The 23,565-nt window shown below is 39.5% G+C and overlaps 1 protein-coding gene across 1 annotated transcript in view; it reads left to right on the top strand.

The window, feature by feature from the left end:
* Positions 1 to 23,565, top strand: part of LOC119743107 (coiled-coil domain-containing protein 175-like) — a 254,808-nt gene that overhangs the window by 160,903 nt on the left and 70,340 nt on the right. The window contains exon 17 of the mRNA XM_038219464.1: positions 16,509 to 16,588. Within this exon, the coding sequence (XP_038075392.1) occupies positions 16,509 to 16,588 (80 nt within the window). The remainder of the gene's footprint in view (positions 1 to 16,508; positions 16,589 to 23,565) is intronic.

Here is a 23,565-nt window from a genome sequence, read left to right as displayed (position 1 = left end):
TACACCCTTACACAGGCATAGAAGTGGGGTATTTCCTTTGTTCTCGTGTACTAAACTTTTGCAATGTCGCACACTAATTTTAAAATGCTCCTATAACCAGAATTAATTTCCTGGGCTGAAATTCATACTTAATTTCCCTTACATATTACACTTCAATTTGCGATAGATCAACACACCTTGTGAAAACTTGTATAGGTCTAAAAATGGTCTTGTGGGGTACCTCCAATTGTTCCGGTACCCCACAACCCCCTATGTATACACGCACCCACAGGCATGCATGTTTGTTTATGGTGTAAATTGAGGATTTTCTTTTGTTCCTCTTCCCTTTTCCTTTGTTGTACTTGAACTTTTTCGTAAGAGCTCTCATTGGTTTTGTACTTGTTTTCTAACTCGATTCGGTTTCTGTCCGCAATACACCATAAACAAACACTACATGTACACACATACGTGTGCTATTCACTGAGTGCGCTCATTTTTATGTGTCACTGTTTTTTACATGTCTTTTAATAAGTGTAATTTGTCGCGCTTCTTGGAAGATTTAAAATAAGTGGGTTTTTTTAGGGTTTTTAAAACTCATTGCTGACTCAACTATTCCCGATGTAGACAGGAACGAACGCCCCGAAAAAAGTAAGTTTGGAAGATCATCAATTATCTCCCAAATTTTCAAAATTCACTGATCTGCAGAAAATTTGGTTGCCCTAAAAATTGTTACAAATTTGAAATATTTTGTGCAAATTGATGATATAAAATTACATGATGATTTTTATCATGACTTAAAGTAAAATTACCTGTATAACACGCACATATTGGACTATGTTCATTTGCAATTTGATCCGTTCAGACTGATGGTTTTCTCAATATGAGACTTTATGAAGACGTCACATGCCCTATGATGATGTCATCTTGATAACAATTTTCAATGGACATTTTTGCATTGTGATCTTGGTTTGTACGAAGTTTGAAGTCAATCAGATGAAAGGAAGTGTTAAATTTTTAAAGCAGAATGAAATTGTAAATATAAAAAAATCATAAAAAAATCAAACCATGACCTCATGGTGACTTAATTTTGGATTTTGTATACTAGACCATTATATAGCTATCCACTAAGTTGCATTACGATTGGACTTTCCCTTATATGTGTTTTTAAAAATGGAATTTTTGATGACGTCATGATGACATTTTAAAAAATTTTGTGCATATACCTATTACCTAAAAAACAAAATACAAAAAGAATTTTGATTGGGCATGTTGTCGTGATATATGGCTTAAACGTCAACAAATTCAAAAATTTAATATAAAATCGCCTGATGACGTCGTTGTGACGTCACCTCCATTTTTACGTACAAAGGCCCCCCCCCCCCCCCAAAGTATTAAAAGAAAAAAAAGAAGAAGGGAAAAAAAAAGGAAAAAGAGGCGAAATTGTATTGGTGTAAATTTAATGGGTTGGGGGAGGGGCAAAATGTCCCTGCCTCCCCCCCCCCCTTCTTAAACTGATAAATCGAGAATATGTTGAGAAATACAGGAATTTTTTGGGAAAAAATATGTTTTGCCCCCTCTTGAAAAAAATCCTGGTGACACCCATGCATTCCTGTATACCTACATACCGAGTTTCAACCCAATCGGACATACAGTTCTGTTGATATAGCATTTCAATATACACTCAACCCAAAAAAAGTCCCCACCTTCCAATACTTTTTTGTTTAGATGTAACTCAAAAACTACTGAGCACCTCTCGCTCAAATAACGACTAATCAGTACAGAAATTCCTTAGTAATCCAGCCATACACTGTATTTGGCCCAAAACAGTGACAATGTGTACAAATTTTCGGAAGTTTATGACAATTGATACCAAACACTTCTGTATATGTGCAAGTTGTGGTTCACACTCACCTCGCATGTATACAAAAAGTGCAACTTTTTTTCGATACCATTTGTCATAAATTGCAAAATTGTGTACACATATTCACTGTTTTGGGCCAAACAAAGACTTTGGCTGGATTGCTAAGGAATTTCTGTCTGTCTAGTCGTTAATTTGAGCAAAATGTGCACAGTAGTTTTTGAGCTAGACAAAAAGTATTAAGGGGGGACTTTCTTTTTGGTTGAGTGTATGCACATTGTTGTGATGACATCACGTGACCCATGATGATGTAATCATGACTTTTCGGGACACAACTTTGAAATGAAGTTTGATATAAAGGACGAAGAGAAATGGCAAAAGTGGTGTGTACCATAATCATGTGCATCGGATTCTATGGCAAGAGTCTATGGGATTTTGCGTTGAACAAAAAGAAGAAGAAAACTAGAAATCTATGTCTGTTTGCAATAGAACATAGGGCTTTTCCGCATTATGATTTTTTTTTATTTAACACGTCCCTGCGTGTACAATGTTTCAATCAAATCTGAAATTCGGTTCTTCAGATATATTTTTCAAATATGCACCTTTAAGACTACGTCAAAGACCCGTGATCACCTGCTGCCAGAGTGTGCTCGAATTATGTGTAATGTCACTGATCAGATTTTTGAACAGCCCACCCTTGCCCACAGACTAACATCATTGAAAGCAAGTTCACATCTTTTTCCAATTGTAAATTATAAGGCACTTTTTGTTTGTACCAGAAGGAAGGGTCGCTTGATTTTGCACTTAATATAAAAAATGAAGACGCTGGATTAATTCTATCAATTCCCTTAAAAAGCAAAATTAGATCCCTATTTAAACAGTTGATTTAATAGTGATTTTCAGAGATTAAATCCAGAAATCTTGGGCTGCTTGTAATCTGATTACTGATTGTGTCATCGTGACATCATTACCAGAGAGCTAGAGCTATGTTAACTGTGCTATTTGAAGCAAAATCTGGATTATATCTCTTGTGTTTGATTTTTCAGCAATTTCTGAAAGTTTAACCCTAACTCCCCAGCATAATTTACTAGGAACCATACCCATCCAGGCAAATTCCAACTCTCACACTGGAAATCGTACACACACACTGTTGGACTTAGTTTCTGGAGGTGTGCGAAACCCAATGTAAAAGACCATCAGTTTAAGGGTACTGCACCTATCCCAACAGATTTCAACAACACCTGCTGTTGGACTCTGATGGGTTGAGTTCAGTTAGAGTTAAAGATTTTTTCATTGTAACTTCTTGTCTGATGACGTCATCAATTTTTTTTTCACACACAGGTCCTGTTTGTATAAAGGTCACCATATATTCATTTTGAAGGGATCAGTGTTGTAACCAAGTCATTTTTTTCCAAGTCAAGTCAAGTCTCAAGTCATTTTTTTCCAAGTCAAGTCAAGTCTCAAGTCATTTTTTCCCAAGTCAAGTCAAGTCACAAGTCAAATTTTTTCAAGTCAAGTCAAGTCTCAAGACAAATTTTTACAAGTTTCAAGTCAATTTTTTTTTTCAATTGTAGCACCAACTTGCCAAATTTTCATGTCAAAACTCAAGTCCCGAGTCAGTCGGACGCGAACTTGTCGGGGCAGACATGTTGATGCACAAAGCCTAGCCACGCGGTAACGTACGTACGTACATGTACATGTACATGTGTGTTTGAGGCATTAGTTTGCTCTAACGGTAGCATGGTTCCCGTCTGAATAGTCACTAACATGCAGTGTAGGGCGGCAAGATGTACGGGAACCAGTTTACATGTGCAAGTGTCCAAGTGTTCATTATGTTAGGAGAATTTAAGTACAATTTTCATACTTATAAAACATTCTTTTTCCATACACATTTTTTGTTGAGCAAAATTTCTTTAGAGAATTCATTATCAGGTTTTAAATTCTTTTGAAAAACATAATGATTTTTTGAAGGAGTTAAACAAACCATTTCCAAAGCATTTTTTGCTTTGTGATGTGAATTCTTGCCTCTCATAAACTATATCATAGTCGTTGTTCCAGTCGTTAAAACCTTTTGCAACATGTTATAAGTACACAGCATTTAAACAATATGAAGCAAAGTTGAAGATACATGTACATGTATGTTAATGGAGGGTGATCAGACTATGCACAAAACCACGTGTGGCAGGCACAAAGCGCCAGGTTCCGTGTTGAGTAGTCCGTCTGAGCTCAGCTCGGTGCGTGGTGGGATTTACGGACTTCTCTCCAGTCAAGTTTCAATCAGTCATCACCCGATAATAAACTGGTGGGTGCACCAAAAAAGTTTTTTGTAACTATGACAAAACTATTTTGTTAATGTCAATTTTGTCAAGTCAACTCAAGTCACGAGTCTTTCTTTGTCAAGTCAAGTCAAGTCTCAAGTCATTTTTTTCCAAGTCAAGTCAAGTCTCAAGTCGGAAAAATAGCGACTCGAGTCCAAGTCAGTGACTCGAGTCAACAACACTGGAAGTGATTACCACAAACGTCACCACAGACGTCAAATGAAAATTCATTTTAAGCATTTTTTAACCTGCCGCTAGAGGGCGCTCTAACATTTTATGCTGTCACCGGTAATTGTTTTGTGAAGTACAACCTAGCCACAGACTAACATCGTTAAAAGCAAGTTGATATCTTTTTTCCTTTTTAAAATTATAAGCCACTTCCGGTTTCGATCTGAAGGAAAGGTCAAGTGATTTTATGCACATGAGATAAAATGAAGATCGTGGTTTATTATATCAATTCCTGCAAAAATCAAGTTCAGGTCTCTCATGGTTGATTTTGTATTGATTTTCAAAGATTAAATCTGGAAATCGTTAGCGTGACATCACATGACTCATGATAATGTCACCAGGACATCGTTCTTCGGGGCACATCTTTGCTATATTGTCTATGCATGTGGTGACTTAGAATGATGTATGACAAAGAAGAATGGCAAAAGTGGAAGCTGGAAAAGATGTGTTCTATCTATGGGATTTTATGGCGACACAAAGAAGGGGGAAGAAAGAAAAAAAAACAAGAACAAAAAGAAAGGCTTTTTCGCAAAGAAATCTTAACACAAACACAGGCCGTTTCGACTGGTTGCTGAAATAGCCCCTCCCCCCCCAAAAGACCCCCAAGAAAAAAAAACCACCTTAAGAAAAACAAAAGCTGTTGTGGCAAGTAGCCGAAACAGAGCCTTACCAAAAAAAAAACCGAGAAGTCTATGTCTGTTTGCAACAGAACATAGGGCTTTTCTGTTTTGAATGCATTATCATTATTTTATGCGCCGTTGTTGTTTTTTTTTATTTAGATTTAGGACTTGAAAACTGTACACCTTTAAAATGATACACTGGGACCTTTCTTCTTTTCTTTCTTTTCTTTTTATTCCACCCCAAATCCCATAGATTTTGTACCTGTTTTTTAACCGCGGCATTTAGGACCCTAAACAAACTCGTATTCTAATGAAACCTAACCTATGTAAAGACCCCATAGTGAGTTTGTGTCCCGAAGAGGGACGTCATGATTACGTCATCATGGGTCACGTGACGTCATCTTAAACATGCAAACTTTAAGACCCTATATCTAAAGAACCGTAAGTCGGATTGGGTTGAAACTTGGTATGTAAGTAGACCGGGATGTGTTATAGGTAAAAATTGAGATGACGTCATCGTGTGCTTTTATATCGATTTTTCAAAAAATGAGATATTTCAAAATACATCCAATCGTCAAGAAACTTGGTGGGTGGGTAGATAATAGTACTTTGTACACAAAATCTGAAATGACGTCACGCTGACGTCATCAGTAGATTTTTGACGAGTTTAAAAATATTTACAATATTATTCTGCTTACAAAATTTAACACTTTTATTCATCCGACTGGCTTCAAACATGCTAAATTCAAAATTCTTTTGTATTATAAAGTTTGTTATGTAATAGTTATCTGCAAAAAAATTTGAAAAATGTGTGAAGTCACGATGACATCATCAAAAACGCGATTTATAAAAACACCTTTAAGGGTTAGTCTTATTGTCTTGAAACTAAGTGGGTAGGTAGATAGTATTAATAGTATGCAAATCTGAAGTGACGTCATGATGACTTCATCACCTATTTCTTTCATTAATTTATCAATTTTTTTACATTTTCTTCTCATACAAAAATTTGACAAAGTTTTTTTTAAAAGTATTTCTTTACATGTATTATTTTAAAAAGGGTGAAAAGTCTGTGTCCTGTTCATCGAACAGGCAAAGCACTACTTTTTAGCTTTTTTGTTTAATTTTACTTTTCCGCTTAAAAGCGGCAAAGCGTTTATTTAGTTCTGATTTTTTTTGTCCCCTTTTTTATTTGTTCTAACCCAAATCCCATAGACTTTGTACATGTTTTATTGACCGTGGCACTTTGGACCTAAAACAAACTTGTATTCTAATGAAACTTGTCCCATGTAAAGACCCCATAGTGACATTGTGTCCCGAAGAGTGACGTCACGATGATGTCATCATGTGTCACGTGACGTCATCTTAAATGTGCACACTTTAAGACCCTATATCTAGAGAACCGTAAGTCCGATTGGGTTGAAACTCGGAATAAAGGTAGACCGGGATGTGTTAAAGGTAAAAATTGAGGTGACATCATCATGAAGTCATCATGTGATTTTATATTGATTTCTGCAGTTTTGGACCTTATCTCACGAATCAGCCATATCTCACGAACGCAATATGCTAAATTCAAAATTCTTTTTGTATTGTGTTTGTTAGATGACAGGTATATTCACAAAAATGTGAAAATTGTGTGACTTCATTATGACGTCATCAAAAATGCAATTTTTTAAAACACATATAAGGGAATGTTCAATTGCCATGAAACTCGGTGGGTGGGTAGATAATAGTACTAGTACACAAAATCCTGAATGACGTCACGATGACGTCATTGGTAGATTTTTTACGATTTTTTTAATATTGCCAATTTTATTCTGCTTACAAAATTTAACACCTTTATTAATCTGATTGTTTTCAAACATGGTACAGACTAAAACTACAATAAAATAATGAGCACTGCCAAGTATTGTTACGATGATGTCATCATTAGACATGTGACGTCATCATTAACTTGTATATTTTGAGCCCCTATATCTCATGAGCAGTAAGTCAGATTGGGTTGAAACTTGGTATAGGGGTAGGCCGGGATGTGTTACAAATAAATATTGAGGTGACGTCATCATGACGTCATCTTGTGATTATATTTTTTTTTTTCACATTTTGAAGACTTTTGCCGTATTACACAAACGCAATATGCCAAAATAAAAATTCTTTTTCAATTAGGTTTATTACACAAAGGTAAATGCACACAGTTTTGCACAAAACAGAAAAACATTACCTCAATTTAAAAAAACAATGCGGAAAAGCCCTATGTTCTGTTAAAAACAGAAACAGAGCTCTTGTTTTTTTTGTTTTTTTTCCACCCCCAATCCCATAGACGTTTTAAACCGTTTTTTTAACCGGGGCATTTTGAACCCTAAACAAACTCGTATTCTAATGAAACCTAACCTATGTGAAAACTTCATAGTGAGTTTGTGTTCTGAAGAGTGACGTCATTATTACGTCATCATGGGTCACGTGACATCATCTCAAATGTGCAAACTGTAAGACCCTATATCTAAAGAACTGCAAGTCCGATTGGGTTGAAACTTGGTATATTGGTAGACTGGGATGCGTTATAGGTAAAAATTGAGGTGATGTCATCATAACGTCATGGTGTGATTTTATATCGATTTTTGAAGTTTGGACCTTTAAGCCATATCTCACGAACGCAATATGCTAAATTCAAAATTCTTTTTGTATTATGTTTGTTAGGTAACAAGTATATTAACAAAATTGTAAAAATTGTGTGACTTCATTATGGCGTCATCAAAAATGCAATTTTTTAAAACACATATAAGGGAATGTCCAATCGTCATGAAACTAGGTGGGTGGGTAGATATCAGTACTAGTACACAAAATCTTTTTTTTAATATTCACAATTTTATTCTGCTTACAAAATTTAACACTTTTATTCATCTGATTGGCTTCAAACATGCAAAAATTTAAAATTCTTTTGTATTAGGCTGGTTATGTAATAGGTATCTGCAAAATTTTTTTGGAAAATGTGTGACGTCATGATGACGTCATCAAAAATAAGATTTTTAAAAACAATTTAAGGGTAAGTCTGATCATCTTGGAACTTGGTGGGTAGGTAGAAAGTGTTAAAAGTATGCAAAATCCGAAGCGACGTCATGATGACGTCATCACCTACTTTTTATTAATTCATCAACTTTTATACTTTTTCTTCTAATACAAAAATTTGACAGTATTTTAAAAAAAGTATTTCTTTACACGTATTATTTTAAAAATGCGGAAAAGCCCCTGTCCTGTTCATCAAACAGGCATAGCTCTAGTTGTGGTTTTTGTCTGTACAAAGTGTGAAGCCAATTGGATGAATAAAAGTGTTAAATTTTGTGAGCAGAATGAAATTGAAAATATTCTTAAAAATCATTAAAAAAACTAACGATGACATCATCGTGACGTCATTTCAGATTTTGTGTCTACCCACCCACCAAGCTTCATGACATTCGGACATTCCCTACTATGGGTATAAAAAAAAAATTAAAAAAAAAAAAAAAAATCACATTTGTGAGAAGAGTCACACCGGACAAAAAGTACTGTGGTCAATACGGTACCAATTTATTCGCTTGAGACAGTCAAATTCAACAAGCATTAACTAACGATCACTTATACAGCTTGTATACTAATGTTTAAATCATTACATCAAGGTACATCAATCAAGTGAACAAGAAATGCGCAATCGCATAACGAATCCCAAGGGACTACGGATATTCATACACATAAGGGAGGAGATCAAAAGGATTTTTCCCGTTTAGACGCGAGCACACGGGAGGAACAGGCCTATTGTTCCTAATCCCCCCGGGCGCCTGCGTTCGCACGGGCACCGTTTCGACCGCGGGATCATGCCCGAAATTGCCTAACAATAGCACAATGAAATGGTCACGCTGGGTGCCCACAGCACGGTAGTACAATAGACCTGTGCGGTGATGACGGTGGATAATGGCAACTGCTCAAATAATATCCGAAGAAACATCGGCCACACTGAAATTTACAAGGAGACTTTGGAAATGTTGTGATAAAATAATGTTTGTTGTTTTCTCATCTCTTGCAGGCGATGTATAGTTGAAGATGGATAGTGGTTTAACAAATTGAGAAGACGTCTCGAAAATTAGAGTTACATGTACATGTTTGATAGTTTTGTGTATTTGAAGGAAAATGTGCAACATTTTACAACAGTGACGTCTGATGAAGTGACTGAAGGAAATATTCCTGAATATACGATCCCAGCCGGACCCGCCAACTAACCCATGAAGTAAATAATGTCCAGGCCACCACGTGGTTGATCTCACGAAAGACGCACTGCTAAACTATGTCATGCACAGCTGGGTACTGGTTATCTACTGTCAGATAAATGAGGCTGGCTACATTTATATACAATTGTAACAATCGTGAATCTACCCGGGGAGAACGGGCCTATTGTTGGGTTTAGTTAATCCCCGTTCAGAACGGGAGGAATGCAGGCGCTCGCGTCGGAACGAGAAGAATTATTTTGATCTTCTCCCTAAGCACAATCGCTTTTAGAAGCGCCACCGCTTCTCACAACAAATCGAAGCGCAAAATTGCTTCACACAAGCTGATAACCGCTGTGCTGTGGATAATTCACTTATCGGCAGCACAAGAGCCCATGGAGGGAGGGATGGTGGATCACATGATCCATCATCACCGTTAGGATGATAGACGTAAGCCAGCACTGGCGATAGTCCCTCATCCGTCTGTGCTGACCCTCGCACTCAAACTTTAACAAATGGACAGTCTCACCTCGCCCTCCCTGGGCTTAAACCATCCATACAACCAAACAACTTTTTTTTTTTCACCACTATCGTCCCCAATTCGCAGCAATACTTAACCCATTAGCTATCATGTTGGCATCTCTTTAACAAATGGCAATAACCAATGGGCAAGTACATGTACCTTACAAATTACATACAGCTGAAAACACTACTTTACGTATTTACTAACACTACTTGATTAACATACACACGCTACGTTATTTTCCTTCATCACACTATATTTTCACAGAAACTTTCTTCAACTTGATTACTTTGCTTAAACTCAATCTGGCGACAAAAACTTCACCCTCGTCAAGCTCAACAATTCTATTGCTATAAAGCAACCTTCACATGAGGGTAAATACTGTGTTTCTGTTGTTGTTTGTTTTTTTAGCTGTTCCCAATTTCAATTGGGAACAGCTTTTGTTTTCGTTAAGGTTTTTTTTTTTCCCTTTTTTTTTTCTTTTTTCTTTTCCACTTTTCCCATAGGTTTTGTACACGTTTTTATTCTACAAGCCACTTTGGGAATTATTTACATCCGATCAACTTTAAACTTGGCATAGTCATTAACCATCATCTGAAGATGTATGCCGAAACTTTTCATCATCGTGACGTCACCAGGGGTCACGTGACATCGATTTGAATTTTCACTTTTTACAGTCTTATAACTATTGAACTATTTGACCGATTTGTCTCAAACTTGGTATGTATATAGTCAGGGAAGTGTTATAGATGAAAATTGATGTGTCCAGGTCACGTGACCTTCACTTCCGGTTTTACCGGAAGTGGTAATTTTAGACCCCTTTATCATATCTCATGAATTATTAATCTGATTGGGTTGACACTTCACATTAATACAAAGCTATATTGACAGATAATTATATTGCAATATTATTATTGTGCACTTAATTATTGTCATGTTATGACGTCATGAATATTTAATGAGGCAATCTTTACAGTCTAATAACTATAGAACTATTTGACCGATTGATCTCAAACCTGGTACGTAGATAGACAGGGAAGGTGTTATAGATGAAAATTGGTATGTCCGGGTCATGTGACCTCTACTTCCGTTGTCATCGGTAGTGTTAATTTAAGACCCTAATTAGCATATCTAATGAATTAGAAATTTGATTGGGTTGACACCTTATATTAGTATTAAGCAACATTAAAGGATAAATATGTAGCATTATTATTAATGGGCAGTTTCATGTTTTCATGTTATAACGTCATGAATATTTAATGAGGCAATCTTTATAGTCCTTTAACTTTAAAACTATTCGACTGGTTGATCTCAAACTTGGTAAATATATAGACAGGGAAGTGTTATAAATGGAAATGTGTATGTCAAGGTCATGTGACCCTTACTTCCGGGTTTTACCGGAAGTGCAATTATGTAAGATAATAATTTCAATTTTAAAAGTTACATTATTTTCTACTATCCAACAGACAATCAAAAACAAGGTGGGAACAGCTCTGTGGTTGTTCAGTTACAACCACATCTAGTTTTGTTTTTGTTTTTGTTTTTGTTTTTGTTTTTTTGTTTTTTTCTTTTTTTTTACGCCTAGGTGAGTTAACAATAAATTATAGCTCTATGTCTGCCTCTTGTTTTGGCTACAAGTAGACGAGTTTGGGCAAACCTGCTGGACTGATTTGACCCTTTTCGTGTTTGTTTTTCGTATTGTTATGGTATGTGCCTAAGACCCACTGGTAGGGCTGGTTAGCCCAAGTGAGGAACATTTTATGTGGGGTGTGTTGCCAGAAGTGCAACTGAAAAGTCGTGAATTAACAATTACCTCGGACAGGTGAACCCCATCCCTGAGGAATCAGTGCTACTGTGACATCACAATCTCTGGATGAAATATCAGCAACGTATTTTGCGACTTATAAAGCTAACGTCTGGCATATTAATTTATTGACTTTCTCACTCCCTCGAGGGCTTTTTGGGAAGAATGGCCTTTCAACCACCCCCGGTATAACATACCCTAGGAAGAATTGAGGACCACGCTATGTGGCAGTGTGGCAACAGCCGCTGAACTGTGGAAAAACATGCCACTACTGCCTTGCGACACCGCTTGGCCTCGAATCGCCCCACATCATTGGAACCCAAGTGAAATAACAACCACGAGGGGGCTGGATGCGTTTGCCAAAGTCTAAGTTCAAGTTCGGTGAAAAGTCTTGAAGTAACGCACCGCCTCTTCCAAACCAGTGGATCTCTGTACTGGTAGTGCCCAAGCTCGCCATTCCTGTAGCCACCACTCGGCCTTTGGCTCGGCGGATGAGGCTGTCCCCGATGAGCCATCTCCTCGGTGTACACCCTGTATGAATCAAACCACAAAAGAATTTTTTGAAGTTCCCATTCTAAAATGCAACCCACAACTTTATTTACCAGTAAGAAACTACTACTTTAAAAAAAAAAAACTTTTGAAATCTTAGTATCTGACGATTTCCAATCACTGAATGGGGTTTAACAGCCTTTCTCGTCATCACCTTTTCTGTACCCTGATATATGAATGAAAGGCGTCGCTACGCCATCGGCACATCTTTTGTATGTCCTCCAAAAGGTGCCGCTTGTCTGAACCTGTGCAACTGCAAACGAGATAATGAATCGGCAATGACGTTCTGTTTTGTCCTGATATGCACTGCCTTAAAGGAAATGTCATACTTAAGACAAGTCAACACAAATTGCCGCACTAGCGACATGATTTTGGGGCATGCTGACGTTTGCTTGTTAACCATGTACTTCACTGACATATTGTCAGTGAAAAATGCGACTTGTTTTCCCACTAGCTCTAGGCCCCAAATTGTCACTGCGGCCACTATAGGAAACATTTCTTTCCATGCAAGCGAGTAGTCACCCTCTATGATCATTGTTGGCCATCTACCATTAGATCATTTGCCCTGAAAGTATCCTCCGTAGCCAATCCCCCCGCTAGCATCACTAAATAGCCTAATGTCCTGATTTGTCGTCCAACACTGGGCCATGATTATCCCTGTCCTATTGAAGGATTCTACAAATTGTTGCCACATCTTGGCACCCGCCGATAACAGTACCTGCTGTTTGGTTCATTTTCGCTCTTTCAACATGTCTATAAGCTGCCGTAGAAAAGCCCTATCCGGTTTGACTGCACGACATTAGAAACTCAAGGAACCTATCAGGGATTGCACCTCGGTAACCGACAAAGTGGCCGACAGAAGCGCCCTGCGTACTTTACGGTTTATATCGACTAATTTTGTCGGTGGCATCCTAACCTGCATGCAAGTGACGTCAATTTCTAACCCGAGATATGTCAACCTTTTGGCGGGGCCCTCGGATTGCTCCGGTGCCAGGGGGATGCCCAGGAACTCACAGCTGGCCTTAAGTTCAACTAAGAGCGATCTACACACAGAAAATCTACACACAGAAAATCATCCATGTAATGGACAATGCCATCTGACCCGGTATTTCTCCTAATGAGAAACTTGATGAAGGTCGAAAACCTTTCAAAGAAAGCTGGTGCACACCGCGCACCCATAGGTAAATCTTTGTCTACGTAGTATTTGCCGTTAAGTTTCATCCCCAATAATTCAAAATCCTGAGGGGCAATCGGTAACAACCTAAATGCTGATTTGATGTCCGCCTTGGCTAGTGAGGCGCCCTGCCCTATTTGTGCAACTAATTCCACCGCATCATCGAATTTGTTGTACTGTACTGTGCAGTTCTCCGCGGTGATTAAATCAGTGACTGAGTAGCCCTCTGGATAAGAAAGGTGGTGGATCATACGATACTCCCCTGCTGTGTGTTTTGGCACTAAACCTAGGGATTTTACCCTCAAATGCTCCAAGGGACGACTATTGAACAGACCTGCAATCCTACCTAACCCCAACTCTTTGTCTACTTTTTGCTGGGCCGTTGCCGGATTGGATGACACTGATTTCAAATTGGGGAATTCGACCAGTAATCGAGGCCCATAGTAACCTAGTTTGAAACCCTCAGTAAGACCCCTTGCTAGAAATTGCGCTGTCTGTCTATCCGGGTATAACTCAAAGGAGTGTTATCAAATTGTGTTTCTTAATTGGAGTAGGCACTAATTCTAAACTGCATGAACCTATGTGACCCCATGGCATCCGCCTAGTAACCTCGGTAGGATGTGGCAAGCTTCTTTGTGTTCTCGGATTTTGGGGTTGTTGGGGCTGGTCCCTTACCACTGCTAGTTTTGGGTTGTTTTTGAGAGTTGGAATTGCACGACAATCGCCCGTGCCTAGTCGCCCCGCAGATGGAGCAGCAGTGCGTGAACTTACAAGCTGCTTGCGCGCACGCCCCTTTATTATTGAATTCGTAGCAGTGCCCGATCTGCTTTGCAGGTCTGTGGCCCCCTGAGTAGTTTTGGTTACGTTTTGACTGAGTACTGGGCCGTTGCCCTTGAAATGCCGACTTATTTGCTCCTCCCTCTATGAAATTGGACTTGAGCTGACCGCCCCCTATGACATACAACAGCCATAGTTCCCCGTCGATCGCCTCCCATGCTGTGTTACTCCCTGGCATATGAGACCTAAACTCGACATACTCGCGCCACCCGAACCCTGCGTACCGAAAAGCGGCAGATCTAATGGTACTGCAATACTTCAAAAGGGACAACGTGCAATCCGGTCTTGCCTGGAGATAAATACTACTGAACACCAAAAACGCGTCGGTCCACGAATCAATGGACCGAATTCTGCGCTTGGGCTCGGCTTGACGCAGTACAATGTTCTGCCCGCTCTGCACTAATGCCAAATCGACTTGGTCCCTGTCTGTCAACCCTGCCCCAATGCTGAAATAACTAATATGCCCCTTTGGGCAAGATTACCATATGCGAAGTTCACTAATTTTCCTCTGCATTGACTAACAAGCCCCCAGATAGCAATTTCATGTCATCAAAGTCAATTCAGCAGTGAGAAAATACAAGCATTTTCTTAGAAAACACTTAGAATTTTTCAGTCCAATCTCATAGGGTTTGTACACAGGGTGTTGAGTGAACTTCGTATATGGAAATCTTTCCGCCCCTTTGCTTATTAGTGTTAACCAATAGGCCTAGCTCTACAAATTCACCCTTCCCAATTTTTTTCTTGCTATTTTGCGGGACCAATGAGCCTAGCAACTCCCCACGCGGTGAAAGCTGTGTGGCGGCATACGACCTGACTGGGACGGGCATTGTAATACTACGGCCCTGGATATCCCGACCATTACCGATAGTACTAGTAACAGGCAAAATTTGGGAAGGTGGCGGGAATACCTGTGGAGTGCCCGGGTTACCGGCTACGTCTTGACCGCCGCCTATACCCATCCCCACCCCCCAAGACGTATTGGGATTATGCCGCCCTTGATCACCCGTATATGGTAACAGGGTCTGCTCACCCGGTGCGTTGACGTTGATGGCTGATGTAGAAATGTCGCCGATTTGCTGGCCACTGGTTGGCGCCGGGCTCGCTGCTGTCGTCAGTAGCTGTCCTTGGACGAGCGATGTGGGTGGGGCTGTGAGCCATCCGTGGGGTTGCTGAACAAAGGGGCGGACCAGGCTCTCCGCCGCTGTATCCGCTTGCCGGCCTGCTGCGGGTATGGCTGCACGCGTATCCCTCACCGACTCCGTCTCCGGTTGGCCACTGTCTGTGGGAGTCTCGCGTCTGGCCCGTTTGGGGGGCGGCTGATCCTTTCTGGGCCTGCCTCGCTTACCCATCGTTAGCTCTCTTTTACTTCTGCTTGATCTGTCTTGAGTGTGACGAATGTATGTGTTCAGTCGAGGGCTCCCGTTGATCTCGTCTGCTCGGTGCACTGTGAACGCAGAGTTATCTCCTGAGTCCCAACGCCTACTGTGAGTTCTCGCAACCGGGAGCTCACAAATCTTCAACTTTCTCAAGCGAACACAAAACCGAAACTGAGCGGCCTTTGCGCCTAGAGTGGCAATGCCTGCGCGCTGCAGAAACCTGAACAAAGAACTCATTTTTCCTGATCACGCAAAACATGACGCAGACCAGACCTCCGAAAATACTTAATTGCCGTCAAGCGCTCAGGATTGCCTCACCCTCATCTGAAACCTTCCCGTATGACAGGCCGCGTTGTAACCTTTCACAAAAGGGCCTGTGCTCGATTTGAGCGCAAACCGTCTTTTGATGACCTCATCATGACGTCACACAGTTTGCAAAATTTGTGCATACACCTCTTGCCTAAAAACCTAATGGTAAAGGAATTTTGATTTTAGCATATTGCGTGCGAAAGATATGGCAAAGGCTTCAAAATGATATATAAAATCACATGATGACGTCATGATGACGTCATTTCAATTTTTATCTAAAGCACATCCCGGCATACCCCCATACCAAGTTCCAACCCAACTGGACTTACCGTTCATGGGAATTAGGGGCTTAAAGTATGCACGTTTACGATGATGTCATTGTAACAATACTTTGCAGTGCTCATCATTTTATTGTGTTTTTAGTCTGTACCAAGTTTGAAGCCAATCAAATTAATAAAAGTGTTGAATTTGGTAAGCAGAAAATCATTGTCAAAAAAAATTGAGATGAGATTTTCCGCAACTTTGCGGAAAAGCAAAAAAAAACACACCAAAAAACTGAGAAATGTGTGCATGACATGAAAAGTAGGCATAAAAAGCATAGCCAAACAAATAAACTTTTTATAATTAAATATTCCATCAACAGTTACCAGTAAGTTACCCAATTCTCAGCTATAGTATTCCTTTTTTATATCGTGTGACAGATTTAAAGAATCAGAAGAACAGTCTTGAGGATGCTACTGCCAGAGGCAAGAGAGAAATTGTAAAACTCAGCAATCCTTCGGTATGTTCTCTTTATGCTATATTTTAAACAGATATTCTTTGTAAACTGAAGTTGTTTTAAGATCAATTGAAGTATCTACCATTTTTAAATTGTCGGCAAGGTAATCCCAAAATGAATATCAACCAAACAAATAGCTAAGATAACTATTGAAATACCATTGAGAATTTAATGTCTTGTGGCTTACTTTCCAATGATAGGAAACCATGAAGTATGTTATTGGATTAGACCTTGACGTGTTGAATGTTATGTTGGGATAAAGCCTACTTCATGAGTTTCACTTTGATGTTCTGCAGCAACTACAACCCTACTGTGAACCACGTTTTGTTTGTTTCTATAATGTTTGTTGATCAAAACAATCTGATCCAAAGTATTGTAGTGAATTATATTTTTAGCTCATGCAATGACCCGAGAAACACTACATTGCTTTTTATGCAATTAAAGTTAGGCGAAAAATGTGGTGTCTGGAAATATGTTGTGTTCCAGACACCCCATTTTATTATTTTGTTTTTAAATTTATCCTTACTTTAATTCCAGGAATCTCTGTCCGTCTGTCTGTCTGTCTGTCTGTCTGTCTGTCCGTCGATTATCTCCAGAACCAGGCACCGTATGACGTTGAAAATCGGCGGGTGTATTGCTCGGGACACTAGAATGTGCAGTGCCAAGTTTGAAGTGTTTTGGACCAGCGGTTCTCGAAAAAGCTGCAAAAAAGCAGTATTTTCTGAAGCCTAGCGTGCCAGTATATAGCTTAGAACATAACACCACGCATTGCCGTTCTTTTCAATTGTTTATGTCATGTAAAGCTAAACCGCGCGTGCTCAATATGACGCAAACAATGCAAAAAAGACGGGCACGCGCCATAACTCTATGGCAAGCGCACGGGCATTGTAGGGCGATACTATTGTCCAGTATGGGTGAATATATAGCATTACGTACCATGTTACCGTATGTACACCTACGTGGTGGCTGCACGAGCACATTATTTTTGCAGTCGACTGAGCGACCTTACTGCAGGACGATACCATTGTCCAGTAGGGGTGAGTAATATCTGTGCTATTTTTTGCAGCCTTTTTGAGAACCACTCGCCCAAACAATTTCAAACTTGGCACAAACTTTGACGTGAGTGTGCGTTCAACCTGTGAAAACAACACCCGGCATTGAATCGCATGCGTTGTTTGCACGAGCAGTTCTCAAAAACTATGCAAGCTTGCAACCAATACCTGCGGCAAAGCAATTTGCGCTTCTCAAACAAGCACATTTTAGACGGCACAGCACAGTTGTATGCGTACGAGGACGTGAGAGTCTGCACGGGTATACGCATTTTGTCGTCGACTGAGCAACAATTACTGTAGGCGACTGACTGAGCAACCTTTACTGTAGGACCATACCATAGTCCAGTATGGGTAAATATCAGTGCCAGGGGGTGGTGACGTGTACAAAGTGCGCGTTTAACCTATAAATGTGCGTTCAACCTGTGAAAGCTAGCAACATGTCGCCAGTGTGCGTTGTTTGAATGAGCAGTTCTCTGCCCCCTCCAAAACAGACACATTTTTCAACGGGCCCTGCACTAGTTTATTTAATAACCAACAGTGGAGATCCGCCATTAACAGGTATCATTAAAAATGCAAAAATATTAATTTATATATATATAATTAAAATTACAATAAAATTTGAACAAATACACATGGCACATTCTTAATCAACAGGAAAATTAACCATTACTGATTAAAAAACAAACAAGCAAAGACGAACAAACAAGCAAAGAAACAAACACCCAACAAACCAATAGACAGACAAACAGACAGACACCCAGACAAACGCACAGACAGACTGACAACAGAACACTCACCCTAACAAACAAACAAATTATAATTACATGTATAATTAAAATGAGAGTTCACTAAAATTATCAATGAGCATAAAAATATTTAAATCTACATTCATGTTTTTGATGATGTTAGCATCTAGACCATTATCTTGATGATGTAATTGACCAGCAGCTGCACTGTACATGTTTAGAACTAATTAAGTGTTAATTGTTGCATAGATACCTATAAATCTGTCCTCGAAAGCAGTTTAATGAAGGTTCCCCAAACACATCGCATGATCCATGAAGTCGGTTGTACGTAGATGGCCATGTTCAGACACCGTGTTAGCTAAAACGGTAAAAGTTAAAACGGTCGCTCACCACGGGAGGCCCGTCGTAAACATAAAACTACCTAGCGTCCAGACATCGTTTTAAATATAGAAAGTTCAACTCGAAGCAGTTTATCTCAGGTTCTAAGGTCACGTAGAACATCCGCCTCGGCAAAAACCGCGTGCTAAAAAGAGCCTTCACTCTTCCATTTTTACAGTTCGCTACACGTGGTCCGAGCCCCTCACCGTGTGATGTGTGTTGCTATGCTGTGTTTGACATCGCAGCCTCGGCCAGTCATGTAGCGTGGCACGCCGGTAAACATGACGACAGTCACTTGTCCACCGCAGCAATTTCCCCATTTTTTTGGAAGTATCGTACATCGGCTTTACATATACACCATTTTGTGTTTACATTTGGGGGGCTATTTTCTGTACCTTCCGTGGTGCAAAAAGATATAAAACATGTTCTAAAAAGTTGTTCGAAAACCAGTGTTCGAAACAAGACGTCATTGAACAGATTTCACTCAAGGTTTAATACATCAACTTGCCCGCACAAAATGTCAGTCACATGAAAATGCACATGATATTAACATTGCAACATTGACGAATCAACGCCAAGGTTTTCCTAGTAGTTGAATATATTAGTGTGTTATGATAATTATGCTCAGGTTAGCGGTTGTTGAGTTGGCATCCTAAACTTTTGTTTTGCGAGTGAGCACGATGTGAAACTCAGACCATGTGGTCAGAAAACTTGCGGAAATTGGACTTGAAATTTGATTTTTTTTTTAACGGTAGGAGAATTAGGACATTGTTTGCTTAATAGAAAAGCGCGCCAAGGAGAAGGCGTTACGTAACTCCGGGTCACTGCGCTGGCTAAAACGGGCAGCGTTTTAGCTAAAACCGTTCAGACACCGTACTAGGAGATAAAGTCGTTCTGGTTATTCGCTAAACCGTCCCTCCGAGGGGGTTTAAGTTGCCGTTTTATCTTCGAGTTTAACTCGATTCGGTCTAAATAAAAAAGCGTTCAGACATCGTTTTAGCAAGAAAGTTACACTGAATCGAGTTTAACCGGTGTTTTAAGAGAATTTAAAACGGTGTCTGAACGACCCCGATGACATCCTGGAAACAAAATCTTGTTTGGTAACGTCAACTTGGCTCCTGGGAACATGCATAATGTGTTTGGCAGCTGATCTAGTCAATGTTCTGGAACATGCAAGCTAAATGGATTAGCAGTGGTTAAATTGTACTTGCTGTGGATATGTTTGAAGAGGAATGAACAATTGTTAACTGTTCTCCTTTTCACAAGAGTTGGTAAGATGTGAGGTAGATGCTTTGGAAATGGTCCATCAAAAGAGCTGCTTTACTGGCTGAATTGTCTGCATGTCCACCATTTGTTTCATTATGAAGAATTGATGGCAGTGTATGCTGGCGAGATCTTGTCTTCATGAAGTTCCAAAATCAATTTTTATGCCCCGCGGCGAAGCCGAAGGGGCATACTGTTTCCGCCTTGTCCTTCCGTGGGTGTGTGGACGTGGGCTCTTGTATTGTATTACGCTCGAGGACAGACAACAAAAGGAGCACAAAGGGGCCTTTCATCCTCGGACGACGGTGCCTATTGTCCTCAAATGCCGGTTTGTGCGCTTAGTCTATGGGAAAGGGTTAGATAAGGGAACAAAGGAAAACACAAAGCCAATCCTCGGAAGCATAGCAAAACACGACAGTGGGTGGGTGGGAGTATGTAAACACCGGCAATCGTGGACGTAAGACAACAGAATTGGGACGCAAACAATACGTCCACGATTGACCGAACGTCCACGATCTCAAATCTTGTTCAAAACCAATGAGAGCTGTCGCTAAAAAGTTAAGGAACAAACAAGGAAAGAGGATTAGGGACAATGGGGCGTCCACGATTGCTGGCATTTACACACGTGTGTGTGTGGGCGTGAATTATATACACCCCAAGGACAGACAGACAAAGGGAGAACAATAGATTCTTTGTTGTCCTCGAGAGTTCATCTTTTGTTGAAATCTGTCCTCGGTCATGCGTTTGTGTGCTTAGTCTATGGGAGAGTGTTATATTACAGGGACAAAGGAAAAGATAAAGCATTGTCCTCGAGAGTATAGTAAAACACGACTGCGTGAGTTTGTCTTACATACGCAGTGTGGACTTCCGAACAAAAGACGTCCACATAATGTAGGTAGCACCGACGTTGTGTGGACTTACCCCACGTCCACACAGTGTTTCCCCATTTCTGGAAAACAGGTTTAGAGGCATTTTTGGGTTAGGTTTATCTGTAGCAGAATGAAGAGAAACACTAAAGGGAATCATAGAAAAAAAATTGGGTTGAAAGAGTTTTCACAGTTTGAGAAAAATGAGTTTTTTCACTGGTTTCTCTTAACTACACGAAAGCAATGGAAAGTCCACACTAGTCATGTGAAACAAGTATGTGTGTGTGGGTGTGTGTGTGTGTCCGGACAAATTTTGTCAGCGCGATAACTTGAGAAATACTGAACATATGAACTTCAAATTTGGTTTGTGGATTGTTCTTGGTAATCCTAAGAAGCCTATTGCATTTGGGGCGGAAAGGTCAAGGGTCAAGGTCACAGTGGCTAAAACAAAAGACATTTGTCAGCGCGATATCTTGAGAAATACTTTACATGTGAACTTCAAATTTGGTTTGTGGATTGTTCTTGGTAATTCTAAGAAACCTATTGCATTTGGTGCTGAAAGGTCAAGGGTCAAGGTCACAGTGGCTAAAACAAGAATTTTTCAGCGCGATAACTTGAGAAATACTTTACATGTGAACTTCTTAAATGTTATGAGTTATATTTGCAGCCCATGCAATGACAGCAAATCAGTGCTGCTTATTGTATAATTGAAGTTACTGGGTTTGTTGATTAATGAGATTGAATTTTGAGGGTTTCTGAAGTCATGACGGATTGATTTGTTAGCAATTTTTGAGAAAGGAAAGGTCTTTTTAACGTAACTTCCGGTCTGATGACGTCATACGCCTAAAACTTCGCACACGTCTTAAGTTGGTCAAGGTCATTATACACACTAATATTTTGCCACAGACATCTATTCAAAATACATTTTGAACCTTTCGCTAGAGGGCGCTCGAAGATTGCATGACGTCATCGGTAGATGATTTGAAGAATACTATCAGCCAAGAGACTAACACCGTTGAAAGCAAGTTCATTTCTATTACCACTTTCAAATAATAAGCCACTTCCGGTTTTGGCCTTTTTCGACCGGAAGCAAGGGTCACGTGATTGCACGCACACTGAATGAAATAAAGACCTCAACCTACTCTACCAATTGACGGCAACAGAATGCTGCGGACGCGTACGGTTGATTTCTTTTGCATTTTTAAATATTAAAAGTGTCACAATTTAATTGCCTATAAATAAACACCGGATGACGTCATCATGACGTCATCATTACACAATGTTGTTTGAATTAGGGTCTGTGGTTGGAGAAAGAGTGGTGTAAATGAATTACTGGCAAAGAGTCGAAAATGTCCTTTGAAAATTGACAATTTTTTTTTAAATTTCTGTGTACAAAGTCTATGGGAAAAGTTAAATATTCAAAATTCTATAATAAATTGTGTGATGATGTCAGCATGACGTAATGATTGGGCATACATTTGCAGGTGATGTTCTAAGTAAGTGCCAGGTTTAAAGGAAATCAGAATTGTTTTAAGGCCAAAAGTGGCGTGTAGAAAAAACGTGTACAAAGTCTATGGGATTTTGTGCAAAAAAGAAGTGGAAGAAGAAGAGGAAGAGGAAGAAAGAAAAAAAATCAGAACAAAAAGAAACGCTTTTTCGCAAGAATTGCAAAAAAGCCAACTAGAAATGTGTTTGTGGACAAACGCTGAGCTGTTTCGACCGTTTTATAAATGACTCCCATATAGGAGTTTCATCCAGTTAGAATGAACATGTACATGCGTATTCTATACCAAAAGTGTCCATCCTATGTGAAAAAAAAAACATTTTTCATGACGTCATGATATCTGTATCTATCTACAACCTAACAAACCTTTTGCAAAAAGAATTTAGAATTAACCACGTTCCATTGATGAGATATGAGTAAAAAGTCCAAAAATTGAATAATTCATATAAAATCACATAATGACGTCATCCTGACGTCACTGCAATTTTTGTCTATAACACTTCCTGGAATATCTACATACCGAGATTGAACCCAATCGGACCTCAGGTTCTCTAGATATAGTGACTTAAACTATGCAGTTTTAGGATGACGTCAAGTGACACGTGATGACGTCATGATGACGTCATGTTTCGACCTGAATCTTCAGATGGTGGTCTAAGTGTGTGCCAGGTTTGAAGTCGATCGGACCGTATTTTATATATTTTAAGAAAATATTAACATTTGAAAAATTCATAAAAATCAGACGATGACGTCATGATGACGTCACTTCAGATTTGAATGCTGTTATCTATACCTACCTACCCACCAAGTTTCATAACGATCGAACATACCCTTTATATATGTGAATCCCAAAATCACGTTTTTGATGACATCATAATGACGTCACACATTTTATGAAATTTTGTGCATCTATCTTTCACCTAACAAACATGTTACAAAAAGAATTTTGATTTTTACCATGTTCCATTGATGAGATATGAGTAAAAGGTCCAAAAATTGCATAATTTATATAAAATCACATGATGACGTCATCGTGACGTCATCGCAATTTTTGTCTATAACACGTCCCGGAATACTTGTGTTGTAGTATTGGGACACCCCCCATTTTTTTATGTACTGCCTCCCCCACTTTTCGTGGAACCACATTTGCATTTAATGTTTATCAGTTCAT

This window comes from Patiria miniata, unplaced genomic scaffold (assembly GCF_015706575.1).
Source record: "Patiria miniata isolate m_02_andy unplaced genomic scaffold, ASM1570657v1 HiC_scaffold_11, whole genome shotgun sequence".
Taxonomy (NCBI): Eukaryota; Metazoa; Echinodermata; class Asteroidea; order Valvatida; family Asterinidae; genus Patiria; species Patiria miniata.
This window is presented reverse-complemented; position numbering and strand designations above follow the sequence as displayed.